General features: G+C 41.5%; 4 protein-coding genes across 4 annotated transcripts; 2 read left to right on the forward strand and 2 right to left on the reverse strand.

Annotated features, from left to right (window-relative positions):
• Positions 1 to 116: 116 nt before the first annotated feature.
• Positions 117 to 3,105, reverse strand: LOC137586796 (RNA polymerase-associated protein RTF1 homolog). The gene is made up of 4 exons (XM_068302963.1): positions 1,514 to 3,105; positions 1,189 to 1,453; positions 582 to 1,130; positions 117 to 528 (listed from the first exon to the last, which is right to left on the reverse strand). The coding sequence occupies exons 1-2, from the start codon at positions 3,000 to 3,002 to the stop codon at positions 1,416 to 1,418; spliced, it is 1,527 nt and encodes a 508-aa protein (XP_068159064.1). The 5' UTR covers positions 3,003 to 3,105; the 3' UTR covers positions 117 to 528; positions 582 to 1,130; positions 1,189 to 1,415.
• Positions 3,106 to 13,874: 10,769 nt separating this feature from the next.
• LOC137587024 (uncharacterized) lies at positions 13,875 to 14,217 on the forward strand. The gene is made up of 2 exons (XM_068303261.1): positions 13,875 to 13,965; positions 14,017 to 14,217. The coding sequence occupies exon 2, from the start codon at positions 14,028 to 14,030 to the stop codon at positions 14,160 to 14,162; it is 135 nt and encodes a 44-aa protein (XP_068159362.1). The 5' UTR covers positions 13,875 to 13,965; positions 14,017 to 14,027; the 3' UTR covers positions 14,163 to 14,217.
• A 3,495-nt stretch (positions 14,218 to 17,712) lies between these two features.
• LOC137586575 (zinc finger CCCH domain-containing protein 18) lies at positions 17,713 to 21,252 on the forward strand. The gene is made up of 4 exons (XM_068302668.1): positions 17,713 to 17,843; positions 17,941 to 19,265; positions 19,442 to 20,650; positions 20,724 to 21,252. The coding sequence occupies exons 1-3, from the start codon at positions 17,824 to 17,826 to the stop codon at positions 20,320 to 20,322; spliced, it is 2,226 nt and encodes a 741-aa protein (XP_068158769.1). The 5' UTR covers positions 17,713 to 17,823; the 3' UTR covers positions 20,323 to 20,650; positions 20,724 to 21,252.
• Positions 21,253 to 21,584: 332 nt separating this feature from the next.
• On the reverse strand, positions 21,585 to 22,848 carry Grl40a (Gustatory receptor-like 40a). The gene is made up of 2 exons (XM_068303628.1): positions 21,898 to 22,848; positions 21,585 to 21,842 (listed from the first exon to the last, which is right to left on the reverse strand). The coding sequence occupies exons 1-2, from the start codon at positions 22,846 to 22,848 to the stop codon at positions 21,585 to 21,587; spliced, it is 1,209 nt and encodes a 402-aa protein (XP_068159729.1).
• Positions 22,849 to 24,491: the final 1,643 nt, after the last annotated feature.

The raw sequence follows: 24,491 nt of genomic DNA on the forward strand, positions 1-24,491 counted from the left end.
TACAAAACCACATGAGTGGCTTGAAAAGTATTCGCAAAGAAACAAAATCATACTTTTAATTGTCTTAATCAACGATTTGTAATAGTTAATGTCTTGGATTGTTCGATTGGCTGAAGTTTTCTAAAGGATTGTTTTTATTGTAGTTACCCAAATCGACAAAATGAAATGTGTTTGGAGTGTTGAATGTATTCCAAAATGTTTTGGAGCGACCCTCGAATAGAAAGATATGTCCGTTTGTAGATACACACATTCCACATTTGTGGAGTACGACCTCCGGAGCGTATGCTGATTTCATCTCATCTCATTCGGGTGTTACGTGAGCTGATTACGTTAGTCACGCGCGATTGCCAAGCAGAGGGAGGCTGAATAACGGAAGGAGAAGAGTCCAGTGCCTGACCAATCCGTGCTCGGTTCCTTAGCAGCAAAGGCAAAGTGAAATTGTGCCAACTTGCCACTTGATGAGAATTTCATTCGGTGCGGCATTTTATGACTTTCGACGTTGGCAATGGAGTCGCAGCCGGAGTTCAACTAAATGATTTTGCATTATTTGTCTGATTTCACAAACACACAGATGTACATACATATATACTACCTCCACCTCGTTCCGTTTCTTTTCCTTCTTACTTTCTCTCACTTTGTGGTGTGCGGCACTTGGCCTGGATCCAGGTTCGGCCATAAAAAGTCAATGCATGCGAAATGTTTTCGTGACACGCTCAAACTAGTTAAACTCCATGTCCAAGTAGAAGACCCAGTCTAAGTTTAGGTTGAGGTTCAGGGTCCGGTCCAGAGTAGAGTTGGTTTATTTTATTTGTTTATTCATCGAATGGGGCGCAAAAATCGTAAAAATTATGTTGATGACTCATCAGTAAATGGCATTTCTTTTATTGTGGATGCCCTTGTCACCTATGGAACAAGGACAGATGGGAAGTGGGAACCCTCAATTATGATGATTCCAATTCTATCAGACAAATGCTCCTTGGCATATGAAACGAGTTAAGGGCTCAGTGTTCAGACTATGAATGAGTTTCTGTTTGTATTATTAATGAATACTCCGCTCGAAGTATTTTGTCAGTTCCCCATCTACAAAAATATGATTCATAGCTGAGGTCGACCTGGAGTTCTTTGAGAATCTAATATAACAGATCGTTATTAATATTGGCTTTTTCTTTAGAAAACATTCATACATACATATGTGCTTTTTTAGGAAATGGCGCGTCCTCCTTCGAAATTTGATTGGGTTAGAAAAAGCTATTGGAAGTCGAATTGTTTCTATGATTGTTGGGCGGTGGTTGATTCGAACCTAGGATCTATACGGTACATCAGTAAGTGAACAAGTGTGTGTGTGTCTGTGTGCATAAGTGTTTACATAAAAACTTCTGTTTAACTGTCATTTGCCATTACACAAACTTCAAGTTTTAAATCTTAATGTCTTTAAGGATTGCGTTGAGTGGAGCTAAAAAAATTTTGGGATTGAATGTATTCAAAAATTGATTCATTAGTTTCTCACACTCACGTAGACTGCTGATATCCAGGAAGACCTCGAAGTCATTTAATTCATAAAGATTTAATATTTTTGGTTCCTTGTCATTTACAGTATCTTCGCCTTTCTTGTTTGCCTCTTCAGAAGGCACAGACACCGAGGAATCCTCATTGCACTCTTCTGCATCGACGCGGGTTCGACTGACAACAGCACTTTTTTTATATTTGCGCCGCATATAGCGTTCCAGATCAATGTCATTGGATTTCGGCTGACGCTCTGCTAGCGATTTCTTTGTAGGTAACACGGGAGGCAAGTGAGAAGTGCGCGGTGATCCAATAGGCCGCACACGTTGTTCACGCTCCGGCTCCGAGTTCTGTTCCATTGTTAGGATTTTCTTCTCCAGACGGTTAGCAGTCTTTAAGTCGTTCCAATCGACGGCCATGTCACGCTCCATGATCAAACAAACCTTTTGATAAGCAGTACTTGCTGTCTTCTTTCCATCTTTTACCTTTGATTGTATCATTTTGTCAATCTCTCTCTCCGTGAAGGAGTAATTGGATGCCTCTTTGATAGCCTTCTGCTTCTCCTCGATGACGGCCAGCGGTGGCAGCGGACAACCTTCTCTTCGGCAAGCACACACCCACAGATCGAACTCGTGCTGTGTCACCGGCCTATTGGACACCACATCCATTTGACTGTACACATACTGTCCGGCGTTGCGTAATTTCAAAATAAAACTCGTGTTTTGAGAGCCCAGAGGATACTCCGTTTTCGAACGCTCCAAGCCGGCTATCTGCGATATGCGGTAAACCTGTTTCGAATGAACACCTGGCAGGCCGACGTTGACCCTTACAAAGCAATTTGTAATTGTTTCCCTGAATATAGGCTTGTCTAGAAAGTTTTCGAGCTGGTTACGTGTCAGCACAGCCCGGGTAAGTTCATTAAGTGTAGAGACCAGACGATGCTCTTGGGCCACTTCAAAGTCACTGCTGCTCGAATCGTCGGAGTAAATATCACTTGCCTTCAGTTTCACCTTCCTCAGGGGTTCTTGCTGGGGTGTCTCGATATTTTTCATCTTTAACTTTTCTGGGTCTTGCTTTGTCATCAATTTATTATGCCGCATGGCCTTCAGGCGTCCAAAGGCGTTCTCCCGCTGGTTTCCAGCACGCTGCTCGTCCAGGTTAAGACGTCGCACTTTTGAACGCTGCTTTATATCAAACTCTGTCGAATAAGGCTCCTTAGATATCTTCTTCATGTCCAAGTGGGAATTGAAGCCCCACTCCCGATGCAAATTGTCTTGGCCAAAATTCCCATGGTATATTTCGTTTTCCCGAGATAGCTCATTGATATTCCCCTCTCGATAACGATCGTTACCGTCGCCCAGATGCCGTTCATGAGATCCGTCGCTAAATGTATCCAATTCAACTTCGGGGCTTTGATTATCGATGATCTCTCCATCCTCCAAAGCTTCGGCTTTAATAATAAGTCGCTTTCGTTTTTTTAAATTGTACTCGTCAGACATCGCGTCAGCTGAATTGACCAACTTGTGAAAAATAATAAATTTTATTTGTCTACGTGCTTTTTCTCTTAGGGGTTTAATTTTTTTGAATGTCAAACTCACTTAGTCGAACATTTTACTCATAAGTTTTGCTCAAGGCCTACTTAAAGCATACCAAGAAATTTTGAAATTTCAAAAACTTACAAATGTTGTCCCATTCCAGGTATGTATGTATGTACATATGTATCTACAGCAACCTTCTTGACACGGTCGAATGGGGTGGAACGCCAACACACAAAACGACCGAAAAGGGGAGAAGGAGATTGAAACTGGCCACAATTTTACGTTTGCCTAGCCGTGAACACGTTCAACATGAACGGCGATTAGTTGCATTTGTTTACGAGTATGGATTTCGGATTTGTCTCCGGCCAGCCGGCGGCTCTGCCTGGACGCTGATCCTGCTCGTGGTACGGCATGCCCGTCGTAATGGCCGAGGCAGCCGTAACTTATTGCATCGTGGCGTGCGAGTGGCCAACTGCAAAGTGGGGATGTGGTTCAATTTAGTTTTGTCCAGCTCAATTCAGTTCAGTCCAGTCAGGTGTGGAGGAAGTGAGGGACTCGATATGGATGTGATTTTGTTTTCTTTGCAAGTTTATCCACATTGTAAAGTAGACATTATGTTGATGTGCTTGTGTCCTTTCCTTCTCATATCGCACTTGGGACATCTGCCGACGACGATGGCAACGCTGTGGGACGCGACACTAGCAATAATATCCCTGAAATTATTTTCAGTTACTCGGACTTGGGCTTTGTTTTATTGTTATTGTTTCGTTGGTGTCGTTACCAATGTTTCGTTTCCGTGACTCTCACGCAGATTCAATCCCATTCCAGCACACTGACCGGAGCGGGCGGACCATTAGTGGGAAGATGTTCAAAGTTATTACTTGCCATATCTCCTTTCTCCACTTGCAATTATACACTTATGTACTTGCGGTGGCCAGTGTGTTTGTGCTAGTGTTTGGGTTGGTGTGATTGTCGCATATTGGCATTCCGAACTAATGGCTTCACTAACTATTGTAACCGTTGTCTGTAATGGCATTCTTTTCGGGCATCACGCGCATCCCACTACCTCCGCCTCCATTCTCTCTGACGTGGCCATTGGTCATGGGCATCCTGTCATTGTCACTGTGAGGGATTGAATAGATACAGGATCGGTTCCGAGCTCACCCTTTGTCATTTGATGCATTTAAGTAATTAAAAGGAAAGCTTTCCTCCAAAATGAAATGTGTTAGACCAAAAAGTCGACCTGCAACGAGAACCAACCACCTCGTTTCGGTTTGCGGTTGAAGAACAACAAAACAGCAAAAAAATAAGAAGCAAAATCGTACAAATTTATTGTTAATAGAAAAAAAGGATCAAATCGAATGCTTGGGACGTACACAAGGACATTAACCCAAATGCTGACAATACCCTCTTATTGCCGATGCCTATCGTCTGTGTCCCGTCTCTGTATCTGGGGCTATGGTCAAACGAATGTTACCCGTTTGGGAGACTGGACACTCGTAAACATCTCGAATCATGCGATATCGAAAAATAATCTCGCAACGGAAATGGCATATTTAAAAGGCGAAAGGATTGGCTTTGCGATTTAACTTATAAGATGAGACACAACTGAAGCCAATGCCCAGGAGTGCCTCGGCAACACTTTTGGGGGATTTTTAGTGTTTATTGCCTTAGATTAGTTTGTTTATTGTAATCCTCGTTATAAATTAAGGAAAACTTGTGCTTAAAAACTCATTGGCAGTAACAGAAGGGTTGCGAACGAAGTCGTCTTGTCCAGGTCTTGGTGCTCTTCCTATCCCCCCGTCCCTGCCCCTGTCTTGGTGGTGATTCTGCTCCGGTTTCGTTCTTGGCCATATTAATTTGCCGCATATTTCCCCAAAGGCGTCGAGCGAACTTAGCGAGATAATTGCTGCAAATGGTTTACGACCGCAGTCCGATAAATGCGAGTGCCAGCAATTTAATTTACTTATTTGAATTGAATTTCAGTTCCACTTTAAAACCTAACTCACTGTGCTCTCAGATGTTCATATGCAGGTGAACCTAAGGATTGGATTCAGGACAGTTTCAGAGTACAAAACCTTAAGCTTGCAATGAACTCAATTTTATGCAAATTCAATCAAAATATTCCCGTTCATTATGACTCGCAATGAAATGACAGCTGCAGTCTATGTATGAAGGTTTCACTAAATTAGGAAAAGCCAACATATTCTACGTAATACGTACGTTTCCCATATTTTGTAATATTCAAACTAAATGACAGATAAAAACGGCAAAACCAAACAACAGCTGTGGTTGCTCGTTCGATTCGTTTCGCCAGTCGCTAGGATGATGTTCAGATTGGGTTAGAAACAGCGGATGCTCAGGAGCAGCCAAAGAAAAACAAAAAAAGGACCAAAAATAATAATAACAGAGCCGTACACTGATTGTGAGTCCTCACATCAACCTGAAAATACCCTGCACCAAGAGGCAAATTGTTTATTTCAAAGTTTCAAAGTGGAACTCTTTGTCTACCAAAAAGAGCAGATCCACATTTGTAACAACTTGTACACCTGAGCCAAGTACAGGGTATAGAAAGAAGACAGGTGACTCAGGTGGCTTCACTTTGTGGGAGGAGACGAACGGAGTGGCCAATTTTTGGTGACGCTTGCATAACATTTTAGGCAAAATGACAAAACCCCATTAAGAATTACATTTGTACGTTCCCGTTCGCGTTACGAGTAATTTTCCCTTTTTCTGCGGATTTTGTATTCCATTTCCATTTCCATTTCTATTCCGATTCCTTTTACGTGCTGTTTGTTTTTGGCAAGGTTTTCGCAACAAGAGAGCGCGCGTCTAATTGCATTTTAAAATTGCGACACCATAAAATGTGCTTACGGTATAAATAATTATAACGGCATTTGTCGCAACAAACACTGCTTGAAGCGAGCAACTCGAATCCCCCAGAGTGGCAATGATTTTGGGTGTCAGTATAGAGACTATACATGGATAGAAAAGCCAAGGATGGAGAAGCGACAAAGGACTTCCATGCGGAGCACTGGCTTTCGGTTATTGTCGCATCTCTTGGATATTGCATGAGCCATGCCCCGCAGTTCCCTCCTAGCAATAACCATTTTCCAACAAAGACAAACGCAGCCAAGGCAAGCAAAGGCAAGGCAAGCGTCATGCGATTAACGTGAGTTGCATATTTTAGCTAATTTTCTAATTAAAATGGTATTTATGCATTTTTCAGTCGGTAGAATTAAACATTTGGCGTTGAAGGAGCTCAGGGCGACAAGATCCAAGATTCGGTCGGTATGACTGGTTGATGACATTAGTTCTTTGGCTGGTTACTGAATATCTTTATGAACTTTTCCCGGCCGACCCGCCCCAGCACGTCGTTAAAGCAAACTCTCTTTTTCATGTGTGGATTACGAGAAAGTTTTTATGTTATTATCTTCCTTTTTTATAGTAAAAGCTATTTTGAAAGTATAATAAATACGTTTTAAAGGGTTCCAACCTTTGATTGGTTGGACTTAGCTCGATCCCTTGTATAGTAATTGAAAGATTTGCTTCGGGTCGGGAGAGCGGAATGGGCCCCTGGACGAACTCCAATCAGTGAATAATATGACGAATTCCAGAATTTCATACACTGGAGAAATTTGTTTCTTTTGGAAACTAAACCTTAATCCACTTCGGTGATGCCTCTTCAAGTGCCACAATCTAATGCAATGCACTTCTTTTATTTTCATGGAAATCTGTTTAGCTTCGTTACTGTCCACTTGACAAGGATAACGCAGGATTCTATTTGAAGTCGCATAAATTTTGTGTCCTGCTTCTTCCACGCAAGTCAGAAAAATGCAAGCTGAGACTAAGTAAGTGTCCTGTGCCTGGCATCCTTGTGGCCCCTCGGTGGCGCAACTTACACTTTATTTATATGCTTCCTTATTTATTTTGTCACTTTGCAATGATTTTGAAGTTTCGCAGACAAAGAAAATGGCATTTGGGCATACTAAGTGCCGGGTTGTAATTGGTGGGATCACATCTCGAATTATCTCTTCTTGGCTTTTCAAGTTATGGTGAGAACCCAGCGAGTTGCAGTTTTTCATTTAATCAAGTTGTTGCTTGCCATTGCAACATGCCACGCCACGAATTCAATAAACTTAAGGAGCACATGCTGGCATGATGCCGATTTGTGTGAGTACGCTCCTATGCTAGCTTTAGAGACACACCTTCTCCCATCCTGACTCCCGGCCTCCATGTCCCACCAATTCAGTGTTCCGTTACAGCCCCATTGAACGAGCTAACTGTCGTATTTTTAGCGATGTGTGTCCTGTCGCCGGCGACAGATTTTTCTAATGTCTCCATTCGAAGCCTTTGGCCAGGCAATTAAATAAGCAAGCGAATGTCATACATGGGCGGTGGGGTGAACTGGGTGGAGCGGGGCAATTATTGTGTTCTGCGTGCGAAAATGGAAATAAAAGAAGTATCATGTGTGGGCGGGGAGTCGTCATAAATTCAACGACAAACACGATTTGAAATGAAATATGTCTTATGATTATTAGACAAAAGGTTATCCATACGATCCGGATCCGTGGCGAATTCAGGATGGGCTCAAGGTATAATTATTAACATTTGTGCTATTCTGGGCAAACAATTAAAGGCGAGAGCAATTCGCGCTGAAGAGAGACTGACACAAATAGGATTCACATGGACCGACGGGTTGGGAGAGGTTTGGGTCTGGTGGGGGTTCACAGTGCGAAGAACACATGTGCAATTGCCGCTTGCCTTAATGGGCCATAAATAACCAGGACAACAATGAGGCGACTGCAGCGCAGCCTCCTCAACACTTCTCTGCCTCATTCACTTTTCTTTATTTTCTTCTGTGTTTTTTTTTTTTTTTTTGTTCCTTTGCTCATTGCCCGTCAGGACACATGAAATTATTGCACGTCGACGTGTGCATCGCCAGCAGCCAATCGGTGTGCGTGTCTGTGCTCCTGTCGTGTCCTGTCCTGATGGTATGCGCTTTATATTGTGCATGTTTATATGTATATATGTGTGTGTGTGTGTGTGTGGATGTTCTACATGTGCATGTCCTTCGTCATTCATCAAAGCTGTGTGCGGTTGCGGCTTAGGGGTGGAAAGCCATCCCAAATGTGGAAATGTGACGACCACTTTTTGATTTATTGTCAATTGCGAAGAAACATAAAATTCTGCCAATAAAAACAGCACCCTCCCACCCTCCCTCTCTCTCTGTCTCTGTCTCTCTCTCTCTCTCTTCATTCCATAGCGCTTTCGCTAAAGGATAATGTGCTGCGCTTGTTTTAATTGAATATAAATCTTGTCAATTTACGTCGCAACCAGACACATCCTGATCCTGCAAGTTTTGTTTGCTTTTATATATGATTTTTATTATTTTTGTGTTCATCCAAAATTGTAAATTACTTCCGCGCGACCTTTTGTTGAATATCCTTTTTTTCCTCGCTCAGTAATAAAAGGTGTTGTGTACTTGCTAGGACGCAAAAAAAAAAGGAAGACCAAAATATTCGTAGATCCGGCGACAAACATCCGCCACCTTTTTCTGTCTTCTAGTCCCTTTTGGTTTGTCCTTTTTGCAATAATACAGAAAAAATCTACATATAAATAAACATCCAAACAGGAGCAAAAAACATTGTATTAAAACACTCTGTATGCTAAACTCTAGATATGCCCATTATACTCCTAAATACATGTCCTATACAAACCAACCTATTCACCTTGATATCCACACGGGGAAGAGTGATTCGACGATTGAAGATAAAATTGAAGGACTACAAAGACTTTACAATGATGTATGTATATATGTGAGTCTCAATAAGGATTGAAGGGTATCGCAGTCGTCGAATATGAAGCTTTCCATGCTTAATACATTTCCATCCTTTTGGAATTATTTATATGTGTTTACAATGTACGTAAGTGCTTTCATACCTTAAACTATAGAGCAGTGCATTATATAAAATTCAAGCAGACATACAAGTCGTGTCCTTTTGCCCAACCTAAATCGGTCGCCTCCTCATCACAAATCAGTGCTGAAAATCATTTAGACGATTTCCATAAGAACAAAGTAAAATTGTCTCTTTTGATTTGTTTGTCCTTGATGGGAACGTACCGTGGATATATTTCACTAAGGAGCCGTTTTGGCGGCCGCTTTTTTCCGTAGTGTCCGCTTTGGAGCCGATCCCCTCTGACTGTCCGGGGTTTGGGTAAAATGATTTCATGTGAATCGGTGATTATTTTCACCTAAAATGTGCATCTCCTCCGTGCCCCCCTTTGAAGTTGCTACAAGGATATTTATGGGCTTCGAGCGTGTTCGGCTCACGCGCACTTTCCAATGTTTTGCAGTGTCTTTGGATCTGAGTCCACTTGTATTTATGTCTTCGTCTATAAATCCATGACTTCAGCTCACACACACACACATTTACCCACTAATACACACACATACATACATACATACATATATGTATGTACATGCACGCGTCTTCATGTCAAATTGTAGATTTATAATTTTCGGCTGCGTCGTCGTCGTCGCCGGATGCAAGTTGCAAGTCCAAAAGGACACAAAAAACGAGAGAATCAGGGTTCGACTCGGTTCTGGCCTGTCAAATTCCATGAATTATGATTTTTGATTGAAGTTGAGTTATTGCAATTCAATTTATTATAAATGCGGTTGCCACGAACCTTGTGACCTCCCTGTCCTAAGCCTCCCCTATTCCCCCGGTTAGCTCCTTGTACTTCTCTGGCATCGCCTGCACAGGACGTTGAACTATGAGCTCTTGGCGTGGCCGAATTTCTGCCAGTATTCCGACTTCCAGTTGGTGTGTGTGTCTGTGTGTATGCCGGTTTCGACACTTTTCCTAAATTTATTGCCGATTATTTTTACATTTCCTTTTTCAATTTTTGCAACCCTTCACCCCTTCACTGCTCGAGCAGGGAAAAGAGGTCCTTTGGCGCTACTGCAATTATTTTTAACGTTTTTGTTGATTTTTCATTGATTATTCCGAGCTTCGTTGCTTAAGCAAAAGGTTCATTCCGCACATACATACATATATAAATTTTCTATAGTGACCTTCAATTCTTTGTCACTTAAAGTCCTTTTGTTCATTCCCATTGCTTAGACTCGAATGCATGAAATATTGTCAAATCGTCCTTGCTATGTACATATATTTCATATGGATAAAATTTATTGGCATAAATAAATAGTTTCAGCCAAACAAAATTACAAAATCGCCAATAAATAGAAAGCTGCCATAGTCCTCGATCTTTAAAAAACAGGACACCTAATTACATTTGCCGTTCTTGCCGTTCTTCTCAGTATGTACAGTATACATTCACATAAGCGTACACCCTTGCTTTCCAAAGGTGTTCGCATTTTGGAGGTGCAAATTATAACGAATTTCATTTAAGGATAGCTCGTAAATTAATCCTTTATAAGCGATTGTCTTAAATTGTCTTTCTTTCGATTTCAGATCTATAATATCGCAATCCACAATCCAAAGTTCCTCAAAAGCCACTTTACCAAACGATTTTCCTACCACTTCTATTCATCATGCGCCATTTGATTCTATACAGACTATTTCATTTTTATAAAAACATCTTTGGAATTTCATAAATTATATTTTTGACCAAAAATTAGTGTTCTTTCTCGGTTATGGAAGGGTTCGATGATAGAACGGAAAATATTGTTCGTTTTTAGGATAATCTTTTAGTTCCGAAATTACAAACGATTGAAAAATAAAATGTTTCTGAATATTTGACTCCTCTTTGTTTTTCTTGGTTTGTAAGTGAAAGTATGCCGGGAAGGAATAAAACCTTACAATTACTTTTTCTTTTTCATCGGCCTTTCCTCTTGCAGGAACTTTCATTTGTATACGTCAAAATCAGGTCGAATTGGGACATCCAAGACTCCTTCAGATATATTTTGACTAAAATTTTTAGACACATAGATACTAATTAGTTGAAATAATATTCCTTTTATTATCAAATATATAAATATGCATTACTTATCGGTGTATGTCCTTAAACAAATAAAACCATATACTTATTATGAACACTCTCTAGTCCAACTTTAAATTTCATTTTGTGAATTCATTGAAGTCAACTTACTAAGGATAAGTTACAACAATAACGACTTCTTGCAAAGAACACAAGAATTGATTAGTAAAACATTGGTTAAAACTTAAAAATAACTATATTACCTAAGTGGGAGATGAAGAAGAAGGGAGGAATCCGCCAACAGTTGCTAGCGGTATATATAGAAAAGTTTTTATCTATAATCGATCTTTTTTGGGGTGTTATATCCTTGTATTTTACAATTAGCCTTATTGAAAATATTATATATTGTTGGAATAGCCAAACTGTTTTTAATATACGGATGCTATAAGTTGCTTCGGATCTATTTGAAAATTGTTTATTAACTGGCAGTGGAGTGAATCAAGATTGCAATTATGCCACCCATAATTGATTTCAATGTCTGCCAATGACTGTCCGTGACCGTGCTCTGTCTATGCATAATCCTTCGCATATGCTATTGGGCTGGTGCATAAATCAGAAATAGGCCACATGGCTTGGACAGTTTTCCCATACGCCGAAATGAGTTACTCGCTATTAAGGGGAATATATTAGTCTAGCATTTGATTTAATTATTAAACGATGAAGTTCAAGTCGCGAAATGAACATCAAATGGGAACTCCGACCCAGGCCCAGTAATCAAACTGGGGCCACCTCCTTTGAGCGTTAGACAACCGCATCATAGACAGACAAAGGCATCAACCCTGGCTGGGGTTGTAGCGAGGCGGAGTCTCTGTAATTGCACCAGCATGCATAATTCATATCAAATGACCATTTTAAAATCCTTTTATTTCGGTGCGTCACCCTCACACCCTCACCCTTTCCGCAGCTCCAAAATATTTGAAATAATAATTCTTCGAGATAAATTACCCAAAAACAGGTGTGTGTGTGTGTGTGTGTGTGTGTGTATGCTTCTCTAAATTGCCCTGGCCCCAGTGCTTGCCCCAACGCGAGACAATGACATAGAGCCACAGCCACAACTACAACTGGAGAGCAGAAGCAGAAACAGGAGGTGGCCATCACTCTGCTCACTACACTTATGTATGTCCTTGTCCCGTGCCGGCTTTCCACCCATTTACTCTGCCCGGCTTCCCAGCTTCGTCGGTCAGTCGAATGGCAAAACGGCGGATGGGCTTAAGTGCTCGGCTGGATGGTTGCTCGTCCTGTTCTCGTCCTGCGTTTGGCATTTAGCATCAGGAAATTATGCTGACTCTGCCAACTGGCGTCAGAGTGAGACTGGTCCTGGGACTGCGATTGCGATTGGGACTGGGCAATCAGCGACTGCTGCAGATGTGCAGTCATGTCCATGTGCCTGCTACTGGTACCTGTTTCTCAGTGCAGCGCCTGCGCCCGTTCTGGTACTGTTCTCATTAAACACACACACATACATACACACGCACTAGGACGGAGAGACGGACGCCCGCTCTAATGAGTGCCAGGCCCCGCACAGGGCATATGTTGTCGTCCATTTTTGGTGGCATCCTAGCCAACGTTCCAGTTGATAGCCAGCCCAGTTGCCAGCTACTTCTGCTTCTGTGTCACATTTCTGGTTGCAAATTATGGCACATTTCAAACAGAACCACACACACTGAGAGAATATTGAGTCGATATGTATGTATGTATGTATGAGTAGATTCTCGTTCTCATTAAGAGAACCCGATACGATATTGTTGATCAAGACGGATGTGTGACTATGCCGTTGCAAAGTATCTTCGTTTTAGATAGATATGTAGGTATGATGCATATGTATGTATGTATTTTAATTGCTTTCAGTGTATTTTGCACATTGCGAAAAGTGCAGAGCATTGCAGCTGGAAAGAGAGCACGATAATCGCATAAAAGTTTACATTTATGATGCTCCGGCACAGAAGGTTCGGATAGGTGCAGGTCCCTGTTTCTATGCCCAACCCCAACTCGATTCCCGGCGCCGTTCTCCTGCCCAAGCCTAGCCAACACACACAAATACCACACACCAACACAAACACCTCGGCCGTAAAACATTCGGCTGACGGCAGCACACAAAGACTGACAGACCCCACGACGGACGTACCAGCTATTTGAGAGGGGAGTGGAGAGTGGCCAGAGAGCCGGGCGGGGATGCGCCGGAGTCTAGGGGTAAATGTGCACCAACAACAACCGAGCAACGAACACAAAAAGGCGCGAAAATCCATTCGCACATAAAATGCGCCACAGTGTGCATTATTTTAATGTCACTGATAAATCATTTTTATGTCGGTGCTAAATCAAAAGATGGACGAGCAAATGCTGTTTTTCAAGCTGGTGGTGGGGTCCAAGGGCACCGCTCTGCTGCGGCACGGAGTAGATGGAAGCGAGTTGGATGCTTGGTGTCACACATGTACTAGGCAAAAAGGTGTGCCTGGTTTCGGATCGAGACCCAAGTGCGGCTGCATTCGTCCATTAAAATGCGCTCCGGAGTGTCCAAATTGTAAGCAACGAGGTACGGTAAGGTGGCTTTGCCGTATCCCCTTTATTTATTATTAACACAAAAAATACCCAGAGGACGAATTGCAGTTTGTTTTGGCTGATCTCGCAGCTCTTCGCTCTCCTAGCCTCAGTGGCTCATCCTCATAATTCGTCGTTCTCATCGTCCCAGAGGCTTTTACACCATTGCGGAAATTCAACGGCTTGTGGTTGAAACAAGTGCCGTAATTTTAGTTTGCCGGAACTTATGGCGCATGGGTTAGACTCAAAATCCCAGCTAGTCATCGCTTGGCTGTCAAAATTTATTAAATTCATCAACTTATTTGATTCAGTTTACAATCACACAGCATATTACATACTTCCCCAATCGAAGTCAAAGTACAAAATTGAAATTTTATTTGTAAGTATAAATTCTTCAAATTGAGATTTCAATTTAAATACTCGTTTGCAGTTCCAGTCAACATGTTTCGCACACGACCCATTGAGGCAGTCGAGGACGAGCTGCGAATGAAGGAAGAAGTCCAGGCCAATATTGTTGTCTTTGTTGTGCTCTGTGCAGTCATTCGCTTGGCTCCGTTCGTGCTCCGGAACGCATAGTCCTAAATAGTTGTTACGAACCTATAAATAAACGACATTAACCCATCAAACAAAAGGCACATAATTGCTATTCATGTCGGCAGTTAAGCCCAAGACTACTAACTCGAGTATCAACGTCAATTTTGAGTTCTGTTGCCTTCAAACACAATTCTGCAATGTAGATCCTTTTTCTATGTTTATGTTAATGGAACCCGCTTACATTTTGGATGCGTTACATCAACTTATATTGATATTCACAGAAAAGTATTCTTACCAGAGATTAACTTCCACAAGCGATTAACTTCCACTTGACTGTGATTTGAATAAACAACAGCCATCCTTCTTGGTGGTTCCTCGCCCAATGACAAGGGGAATATAAATCAAATAAACCTCATTAACATATTATCAGCATCAAATTGTGACACGGCCCGTCATCTTAGGTTCAAGTGAGAAATCTGTCACGAGGCATTAAATTGCGTTTGAGGCCAGACCGAAAGCCGCAAGGAGTCTTATACATATCCTGTGGGGGTGGTGATAGGAGGTGGATGTGGATGTGCGAGTGACGTATTCTGGCACGGTGGTAAGAAGTAAGGTATACGGCTCCGTAGCCAGGCGCTATTCCCGGAATCCGGTACCGGCACACATAATTATGCGTGTAAACAAGCGTGATGATAGTGCGCTGACGTGTGACGTTTTGCAGAAGGGTTTAGCCTTGAATTGACTTGACTTCACCTAACCCTAACAATAATTTGAACAACCACCATGCCATTGTCCTTTTGATAGAAGACTTAACTACTGCAAAACAAATAGCCGAAATTCCTCACGGCCATGGAAACTCACAGCTTGTTTCGCGCCCCTCTTGCGTCTTAGTTCTCGCCTTTACCACCTTCTCTTCCTGTTTTATGGCTGATTTATTCGTGTTGTGCTGGCAACAATTAGAAAAGTTACCGCAGGATGTGCGCACAACAAGCCCGGCAAGGATGTTGGATGTCTTCGACTGCGACACCGTTCTGGGCCGCTGTGCTGTGTGTTTTAATTTGACGAAAGACTGATGACATCTCATTAATATTCATTGTCTCTTGTCTAAGACGCTGTTGGGATTTGCGGCCACATATATCCTGCTTATGCCCAGATTGAGTTTAGCTTGTTCAATGCGTTGACGGTTATCTCTAATTCCTTGGTATGTCCGATTATGTCCTGATTCTAATGACCCGTTAAACTAGTCATTAGTTAGATATGTATGTGTGTAGTTAATATGGCTGCCTAATAAATATCTCCTATTAAAAGAACGAAATGTCACGAAACGTCACACATACATATGCTCATTTTTGGCTACATACATATGTATGTATGTATATGGTATGTATGTATGTGTGTACTTAGCATATTTAAAAGGTAAACGTAATCCGCATTCAGTATAGCACTTTATGGTCCAGGCCCATACGCACATAAGTATTTCAAATTAATGGCGACACTTCAAAATAATTATGAAGCACATGCCACCAACTACCCACTGTCGCCGAGCTGCTCCGATTCCAAAGATACTCTGCATCTGTATCTCAGGGAAGCAACGGTGTGTGTACTTACAGCTGGCACTTTTAAGATGCTGCTGTGACATATTTATGAAGTTCAATTATCATAAAATGCAAATGAAATCGTCATGGCCGACAACGTCAACCTCCAACCAGTACTCCACTCGGGGGCTTGCCAGACCTTCTCCAATAAAACAAAAGCAAAAACAAGCCTAACCCGAGACCTCGGAGACATGGCCAAAATTAAGCAATTTACTTGCGATATCCGCCAGCGTTCACATTCACCCCTTGACCTTCCCTCATCCCATCGCCTTTTTCCTGCATTCATGTTCTCAGGGGTAAAGAGTCGTGGTGAATTTTATCTGTCGACTGGCGCTATTAAAAGAAATTACGCTCAAAACTAAATTGCGGGCCAGCACAAAAGGTAAGCGTGAGGTGTTGCTGGGGAGGATTGGACTGGGTTGTGCGGCGTAGCTAGCGGTGCCCCACCACCATTGAAATGAGAAACGATTATGTTGGGGCCCGGGCCAGCATAAAGAAATGCCAATGCGAACAAGAGGAAAACTTTTTAACTTGTTTGCCTTGTTGCTATTTACAAGTCCTGTGGGACATCCTTCCACCTCTACCCTCTTCGCCATCTCGATCTTTCAACCAGATGCCGTAGCTGCTTTACCGCATTGCTGATGTTTGCGCTTTTCGCGCAATTTCCTTGTTTGGGTTTCGTCTCGTCTTCGGCATCTCACTTGTCGCCTTTTTTGTTTCGTTCCTCCAGTTGCCGTGATATGTTTCCGTTAGTTTTCGCCCAGTCTGCGCCTTGGAATGGAAGGGGATATAAGAATTGGAACGAGTATGTATGGTAATTTAGTGGCGTAATTTTGCGTGAGCTGATGCTGCTGCCTGCGGGTGGACCTCTAATTTAAATACCTACTTTAAATATGATGGTGTACTAAGGTATCGTTATTATGATATCGGACCAATTTAGTTATGGTACAAGCTATACAACAACACTTTGATTCGCAATACATTTACTTTTCGACAGAGTCAAGAAACACAAAAACAGCTTACCGACCTTAAAAAGGATAGATTAATTGTGGCCAGAAGTTTGCAACGCCTAAAAGAAAGCAATTCCGACGATATCAAGACGACGAGACGATGTAGCCATATCCGCCCGTCCGTCTGTATCGACGCGAAATCCTTCTAGGGCATATGAGCTAAAGAGCTGAAATTTCCACCTGGGCTTCTAAATACTGGGGATTTTAAATTCAGTGACTTTTCTCAAAAGCTTCTCCATTTTCTAGGCTATTGTCATCAAAGCCAATGCATACATACATTTTTGTCATTTTTGTATAATCATTATAAACTTGAATGGATGATTTTCATACTAGGATATGAAAACAATAAATCCCAAGGTTCATCCTAATAGCTTTTAAATGGGTTGAGAAAATCGAATATTATCACTATAATAACTATTAGTCAAATAGAAATAGTCAAGATAAAAAAGTAAATGTGGAGTAGTTGGGCACGGCTTCTTAATATTAATTCTAAAAGCAACCGAGATGGCTGTGATTCTTATAATGTGCTAGACACACGTGACGTTAAAAATGATTTTAATGATGACGATGGAGTAATAATTGTACAATTTCACAATCAGATTTATAGAGGAAAGGGTTGGCCTGTTTATGATCTTATTAAAAAGGCGGCAATTAAATTGAACTCTCTGGCAGCGCTAATGGAAATGTAATTAAACGTTTACCAACACTGAACATAAATCTAGCAATTTTCTGGTATTGCGTCTTAATAAGTTTTTTAAAAGTTTCCTATTCCCAGTGGCGACCACCCACCATCTCTTTGAAAGATTGTGTGTAAGGTTTTGTGCCGAAATTTTATTATTATCTTATTACCAAACCAGAACAAATCTCAGTCGTAGGCCACCGATTCGGATTCAGCTATTAATAGCAAATTTTGTGCCATTTACCATTTTGATAAATCAGCTTTAATCGATTAGTGAGTTTTATCGAAGCGGAAGAAACAGTGGCAACCCTAAACAGAGCAAGCATTCTTAATTTCGCATTGACAAATGGTTATTGCAAGCACATAAATATAGTTCCGAATAAAAAAAAAATTTAGCTATCACTAATTCGTAGAGAAGGATGATTCGTTTTTTCGTTAGGTAAGCCCCCAAAACATTGGTAAAAAAAAATTTGCGCTAATTCATTATCTTATTATGCATTTTCCTGACAATGTGACCAACATTTTTGATTAAGTAGCCTTATTGCAAATTCCGTGAATATGTCGTCTTCAGCAAATATTGGGGTACGTCCAATTGGTACCCCATCGCAGCCGTCCTGCAGTAACAGTCGCGATTCAGACAATGAAGTTTCGTGTGCAAAATCCTCCGATTCGAAGACGCCGAGTGTTGAACCAAAAGGGAATCTAAACTTGCCTCACGATGTAAGCATGATGAGCTCGGAATCCCCTGATGAACAGAACAAAGACTTTAATGTTTCGCATGCTTTGGCGACTGGAGAAGAACTTCAGATGCAAGAAGAAAAGGTTCAACTTTCAGGTAATCAAGGCGATACCATCTGCGAAAAAAGTGGACAGCCGGATATACCTGAAGTTGCTACTGGGGCAAATGTAAAAGAACCTCAGATGGAAGCAGCAAGCGATGTACTTTCATGTAATCAAGTCGATACCATCTGCGAAAAAAGTGGACAGCCGGATATACCTGAAGTTGCTACTGGGGCAAATGTAAAAGAACCTCAGATGGAAGCAGCAAGCGATGTACTTTCATGTAATCAAGTCGATACCATCTGCGAAAAAAGTGGACAGCCGGATATACCTGAAGTTGCTACTGGGGCAAATGTAAAAGAACCTCAGATGGAAGCAGCAAGCGATGTACTTTCATGTAATCAAGTCGATACCATCTGCGAAAAAAGTGGACAGCCGGATATACTTGAGGTTACTACTGGGGAAAATTTAAATCTGAATAAAGACGTGCAAGACACTAATCCAGAAGATGGGGAGCAAGCACAGACTCCATTGAACAACAAAGATATTCTAATCAATATCAATAGTGAGATAATATCTTCCGATAAAAATAATAGTGAAACGACCACAGAAATTGCTCAAAACATAAATATAAAAGACTACCCAGTGGTAAAGGAAGATGGGTCACAAAACAACATAAATGCTATAAAAGAAAATGTGGAACTCGAGCAAGACACGATGTCAAAAGTGGAGAAAATTGAGGAATGCGCCGAAAACTCTGAAGAATTGACTTTTATAAAAAGCGAAGTCGAAGAAAAGGCCAGCGAATGTGATGAAATCGGTCTCGTTGCGAAAGGAGAGCTGGCGAATCAAACTGTTGAGGAAGAACTGGAAGATGGCGAGGTCTCCAGCGACGATGAGAACGACAAGTCGCCCACATCTCTCGACACACAAAATATCTGTCGTTTTTTCCTACGCAAAGCTTGCACTTGGGGCAGTAAATGCCGTTTCCATCACCCCACCTCAAAGGATTATGGCAACTACGTTATGTTTGAAAAGAAGGAGCTTCCAGTGTCTCTCCCGCCCGTTGCGTATTCTGCAGGTATTTTTATATACATAGCTTTAAGTATTGAAAATTTCATAAATTTTGGCTTTCACAAGTTAGTGAACAATATCTTTAGGAGTTTTCGTTTTCACCAGCGTGTTCCTAGGATACTTTATTACTATTACTAACTAGTCTGTATGTATGTACATCATTTAAATTATTCTTTTACCCAGCTTGGCCAGCGTACAACTCCAATATTACGACCGGTTCGGAAAACTCTTTCGACAGGAATTTGCAATCCGTGAAACAAATGATGCGAAAAGCGGGTTATTTTCCTCCTACTACAAATCGAAAATTTCAAGAGTCACCAGCAACGATGACTTTCAGTTTCAACAACAATGCATATTATTATCAACAGAAAAAGCCTAGTTCCCCTGTGGACCGCGTTAAACTTCTGCCAACACCTTCAACTGCAGGGGCCTCAGAAACCAAAGTTCCACGTACCTCGACGCCACTTAGGAAATCAAGAAGCCCAAAATTGCTTCCTAGCCATCATCAAAATGCCGCTGATGAGCGAAAGCCATCGAAGAGTCGTAATTTGAAAAGAAAGTCTAGAAAGAGCAGGAGCAGTAGCAGCAGCAGCTCTTCTTCTGTATCAAGTTCGGAATCTTCGAGTGATCCGCAAGAGAGCGTTCGACGCCATCAGCGTAAGAGCGGGGTCTCGAGTGCCAAGTCAGCAAAAACACGAAACGGGCGTAGCCCCATCCGGGGACCCCGAACACCCTCTCTTAGTCCGCCACGTGCTTATGTGCGTAACATAGTGAATGCACCCCGGAAGAGACGTTTGAGCAGCAGTTCTTCAAGCTCCAATGATTCATCTTCGACGTCCTATGACTTATCCACTTGTAATTCATCATCTAGCGAATGCCAGACAAATCGTCGCAAAACTCTAAAGACAAAAACTTCATCTCAAAAGTCTTCTTCTGTGAGAGCTTCGTCAGCCAAATCCAAAAAAGAGGATGAATGGAAAAGCGGCAGGTCGCGTCAGGAATATTTGTTAATGAAACTTTTACATGTTGAAGATCAAATTGCAAAGAAAAGACAAATGAAGTAACTTGACAATGATGATGTCTCACATCACCGAACGGAATTTTCTTACATCTCTTACACATATCTAAATTTAAGAACCTTATTTTGTAGCCCTTTGATAGGAAAAATACCATATGAATTAAGTCCTTGGAATTGATCAATTTAATTTGTGCGAACAACTTGTATCCTTAAGCGGGGGGCAGAGGACGGAGAAGCACTGCAAGGCATAAACCACAACAGCGCCGACCCTAACCACGCCGACTGCAGTCCCAGACTACAGGCAAGACAAAGTTCTACAATGATTGCAATAAGCGAGCGCATCTGTGGCAGTTCCTTTCGGTTTATGTGCATGTGTGAGTACTTTCTGCTAATATCCTTGTTAATATTATTAAACATTATTTATGGATTTGTTTAATTTGTATTTAGTAACGCTCTGTCGGCTCTGGCTCTAGCTACGTGACTCCAGCCCCTGACTCCCCTGCAAAACTTAAGATCTGTGGTCGCCGTCTGCCTTGCCAGAAGGCAACCAGCCTGCATTGCCAGCTGAGCCAAATGGCCGCATCGCTGGATGTTGTTTGCTATCCTTGCTGTTGTGTCGTCGGCGCCGTCGTCCTGGTGGAACAATTACATGGTTTTGCCTAATGAATTTATCTGCTCATCAGCATCTCCACAGAGTTGCCATGCGTTCGGCCATGGCCCCTGTTCACTTTTGTTTATACGTTTGTGTGGGTGGCCTTCTGGTGGCAGCAACACAGTAAATTTTATGTAGATTTCCTTACACGAATTGTGCTCATTCGCCTGCTTGGCGTACATTTTGTGATGCCTCTGTATCTAATGGCTCCTTCCCTCACCATGTGAATGTGTGCGCAAAGTTTATCGAAAGCACAAACAAAAATTCAGTCATATTCTTTTCACTAGCATCTGAGTAAATAAATCATCATCGATTCTAAAATAACACGCAGAGAATGTTTAAACTGTATTGTAAAAGATTCTAATTTTAATCATTAGTAGGTATGTGTAGGTAAGTAATTAGCTTTTCTATTTCTAATCGTAATTTTCTGCTACAGATGTTCGGCTTAAACCTGACAGAAAACGAGGATGAATATAAATTTTGAACAATTTATTTAGTAGATCTTAACAGACAGGAACGGAACATACGAAAGGAAACTCTTATCTAAGATATTCATTTATATTATTTTAATATGTATTATTCATCATTCATATTTTCTAGTTGTTCTTTTAGTTGTATTATTTCATCGTTTAGGTAGTGAAAGACAATAATCAGGGCTATAGTAAGACACTGAAGCAGAAACAGCTGAAAAGAGAATGAAATTCCAATTTAAATGAATAATATAGATTATTTTTTCCAGAATGTGGACTTACTACGACAAAATGGGTCACTTTGAAGGGCCAAAGCGAAAAGAATTTTGTTTGAAATGTATTTAAAAGAATCTCCTTCATACCCTTTGCTAAAGAATGTATGCTTGCGGGCAAAGAACTTCGTTGGGCAAGGATTAATTCTAGCTTTTGCAGAAATCCAAGACGCTGAGCATATAAAAAAGGATTATTAATACTGTAAAGTAGCAATTTATATACCTACCTCTTTTTCCATCATGACTTGAACCAGAAGCAGACATATGTAATCACACCCAATACAAGCATAGATGGAAGCATTAGCTGCATAGAAGATGCGTTGTTTCCGCTCTTCAAACAGTAGATGCCAGCTATTTGTATAGTTCACATAGGAGTAGGCTCCGCATAGCAAGCAATTGGCATTGAGGATGCAAAGAAAAATCAATGAGGATTGCATGTCCCTAAAGAAGAAGTTAAATCTGTTTGTTAGCAATTCCAGTTGCCTTCGTTTTAATTCCAGGGTATCTGAATTAGAGGGGGAAACCGATGGCTGGGAGATACTGAAAGATGTGGACGCCGTGTCCGCTTCATCTCTCTTTAGGTTGGTGCTGAACTCCTCCTCCGCCTCTCTCTTCAGTTGCTTTAATCTCACGCATGAGAGCCAAGCGAGAATGCAGTAAAGTCGCACAGATCCTGCAAGAGCCAGGTGTGGAAGGAACAGAGCCATGCCTATCATGGCTTCTTGTAGAAGGGGCAGCTTGAAATCCATTTTATAGGCTATAAAGACGCTGAACCCAAAGAGAACACTTAGGGTGGAGCCCAGCAAGCCATAGGCCACACTTTCTGCTTTGCTTAGGGCGCGCCCATCTGCTGGGAAAGATTCGACCAAGGAGTTGACCCCGACCACAGCTCTCACAGATGAGTAAATGGCATAGGCGAATACCTTTAGTCCCAACATAAGCTGGAGACGAGTTAAGCCATACAAAAACGGTGACACATCGTGGAGCACTTTCAATATTGATGATGGCCTAAAGTGTTGGGCAAAACAGGCCGCGTATAGGCAGCCCAGAACAAACACGTTCACAACTGCAATTAAGGAAACTTCAAACCGACGAGTCTTTCTATCGAACCAATGCAACTGGTAGCCGGTCAAAATCAGCAGAATGTTGGTAGCCCGAAGCACGCGTGAGTAATTCATGTTCTTTTGACGATCGGAACCCAACTGATGTACAGAGTTTAGCATTGTGGAACATTTCGGATCGATTTGGGTTTTATCTGTTCATCGAATCGTGACAAAATACGTGGAAGCCCATGAGTTTGTGAAGCGTGTCAAAGTTCAAACAACAAATAACATATACATATGTACCCTGGGCTAGATTGACTGATTAAACTTGAAGATGAGTGATGTAATGGTTATCAAAATGCAGCTCTTCTGAGGTCAAATGTGAATATCTTAGAATGGTTATTTCATCTTATTAGAAGTAAAAAGGTTCATGATATGAGATCCATATAGTTAGTAGTACAGTCATGCAAAGTCATCGAAAACTTAACATTTTTCGGCAAATCCATTATTGTAAGAAGTCTGTGACTGTGTGTTTAGAGCGGCAGCTCAAAGAATTCTCTATGCCCACCCCACAATCTTGGGCAATTAAAATGTGAAGCTTTGCGTGAGCAACCAGCAACCAAAAACCAACATGGTAACGAGCTCCCGTCATGTCGGCATGTGTGTGGGTGTCTGTCAACAGGAGATAGCGTTGCCTTGCGTTGCTTTCGCGCCGGCACCTAGGATAGATGTGCTTGTTGGTGTAGAGTCAACAAAAGAAATTAGAAACAATTAAGAAACATTGCCGACATTTGCCACATTCAAATATTTGCCGTGTTGTGTAAAATCTTAGAAGCCACCTGCCGCTTTTCTGGGTCGGTATGATAGTGCTCTGTTTGAGTAGTGGAATTAGAGAGGGCTAAAAGATGGGGGAGGCCAAGAAGAAGGTTTGATCGCCACATTTCCGCCTCTCAATGGGTATAGGGTCATCGAAGTACAGTCTGTCTTCATACAAATAATTCTTCATATAGACGTACTCTTCTTTCCATGCCCCTCTCAGAGGCTTTTCGGGCCATGGTCATAATTCAGTAAATAAATACAAGTATGACGTGCCAACATATCGCTCGAATGCACTCAAATGCGTCTGCACTGATTCTCGGAATGTCGGCTAGGTAGAACTCGTGGAGAGAAAAAAGGTAAAATTTACGGCCGTTTTTGTTTTCGTGTCGAAGAAAAACAAAAAAAATGAAGCAAGTAAGTCGACTCGTCGACTCGGGTATACCATACACCAGGTGAAACAAATTTTTTTAAATTTCGAAAACCAAATGTACATATGTACATATGTCTATTAAATTGTTTTTACATGTTTCATAGTATGTGCTATCTCGCTCACTCTACGAACACACGAGCACTCTAGCGCCGCTACTAGCCAACGGCCAATTCTGGCCTTGTGGACCGCGTAGTAAAATACGTTCATACGCATATTTTGCATGTTTCTAGTCCGATTTCAATAAAATTTGGTAGTTTTGTAGAAATAGATAAGATTAATTAGTCTGCCGAATTTGAATGCGATAGTCAAAAAACTACAGGAGAAAATCGGTTTTTTCTTAATTATGAAGGCGGAAGTGGGCGTGGCAAAATATGAAAATATATATACTCTGCGCGAATACTAAGCCAGTATACATACTAAATTTGGTGACTTTAGCTTTGTTTGTTTTTGATAAAATCAGTTTTGTTTGATTTGCGGGGGCGGAAGTGGGCGTGGCAAAATTTTTAAATAGCCAGTTTCTGCGCGTCTA

This window comes from Drosophila tropicalis, unplaced genomic scaffold, assembly GCF_018151085.1.
Source record: "Drosophila tropicalis isolate 14030-0801.00 unplaced genomic scaffold, ASM1815108v1 contig_1009, whole genome shotgun sequence".
Taxonomy (NCBI): domain Eukaryota; kingdom Metazoa; phylum Arthropoda; class Insecta; order Diptera; family Drosophilidae; genus Drosophila; species Drosophila tropicalis.

Bases quoted from the DNA above. Each gene is read 5' to 3' on its own strand.
- LOC137586796 (XM_068302963.1), bottom strand. From the start codon at position 3,002: ATGTCTGACGAGTACAATTTAAAAAAACGAAAGCGACTTATTATTAAA. The intron at 1,454-1,513 runs GTGAGTGTGAGA...AAATTTTTTTAG, and splicing joins CCTGGATATCAGCAGTCTAC to CTCCACTCAACGCAATCCTT.
- LOC137587024 (XM_068303261.1), top strand. From the start codon at position 14,028: ATGTTTCGCACACGACCCATTGAGGCAGTCGAGGACGAGCTGCGAATG.
- LOC137586575 (XM_068302668.1), top strand. From the start codon at position 17,824: ATGATTCGTTTTTTCGTTAG. The intron at 17,844-17,940 runs GTAAGCCCCCAA...TTGATTAAGTAG, and splicing joins ATGATTCGTTTTTTCGTTAG to CCTTATTGCAAATTCCGTGA. The intron at 19,266-19,441 runs GTATTTTTATAT...TCTTTTACCCAG, and splicing joins GCCCGTTGCGTATTCTGCAG to CTTGGCCAGCGTACAACTCC.
- Grl40a (XM_068303628.1), bottom strand. From the start codon at position 22,848: ATGAATTACTCACGCGTGCTTCGGGCTACCAACATTCTGCTGATTTTG. The intron at 21,843-21,897 runs GTAGGTATATAA...TTATATGCTCAG, and splicing joins AAGTCATGATGGAAAAAGAG to CGTCTTGGATTTCTGCAAAA.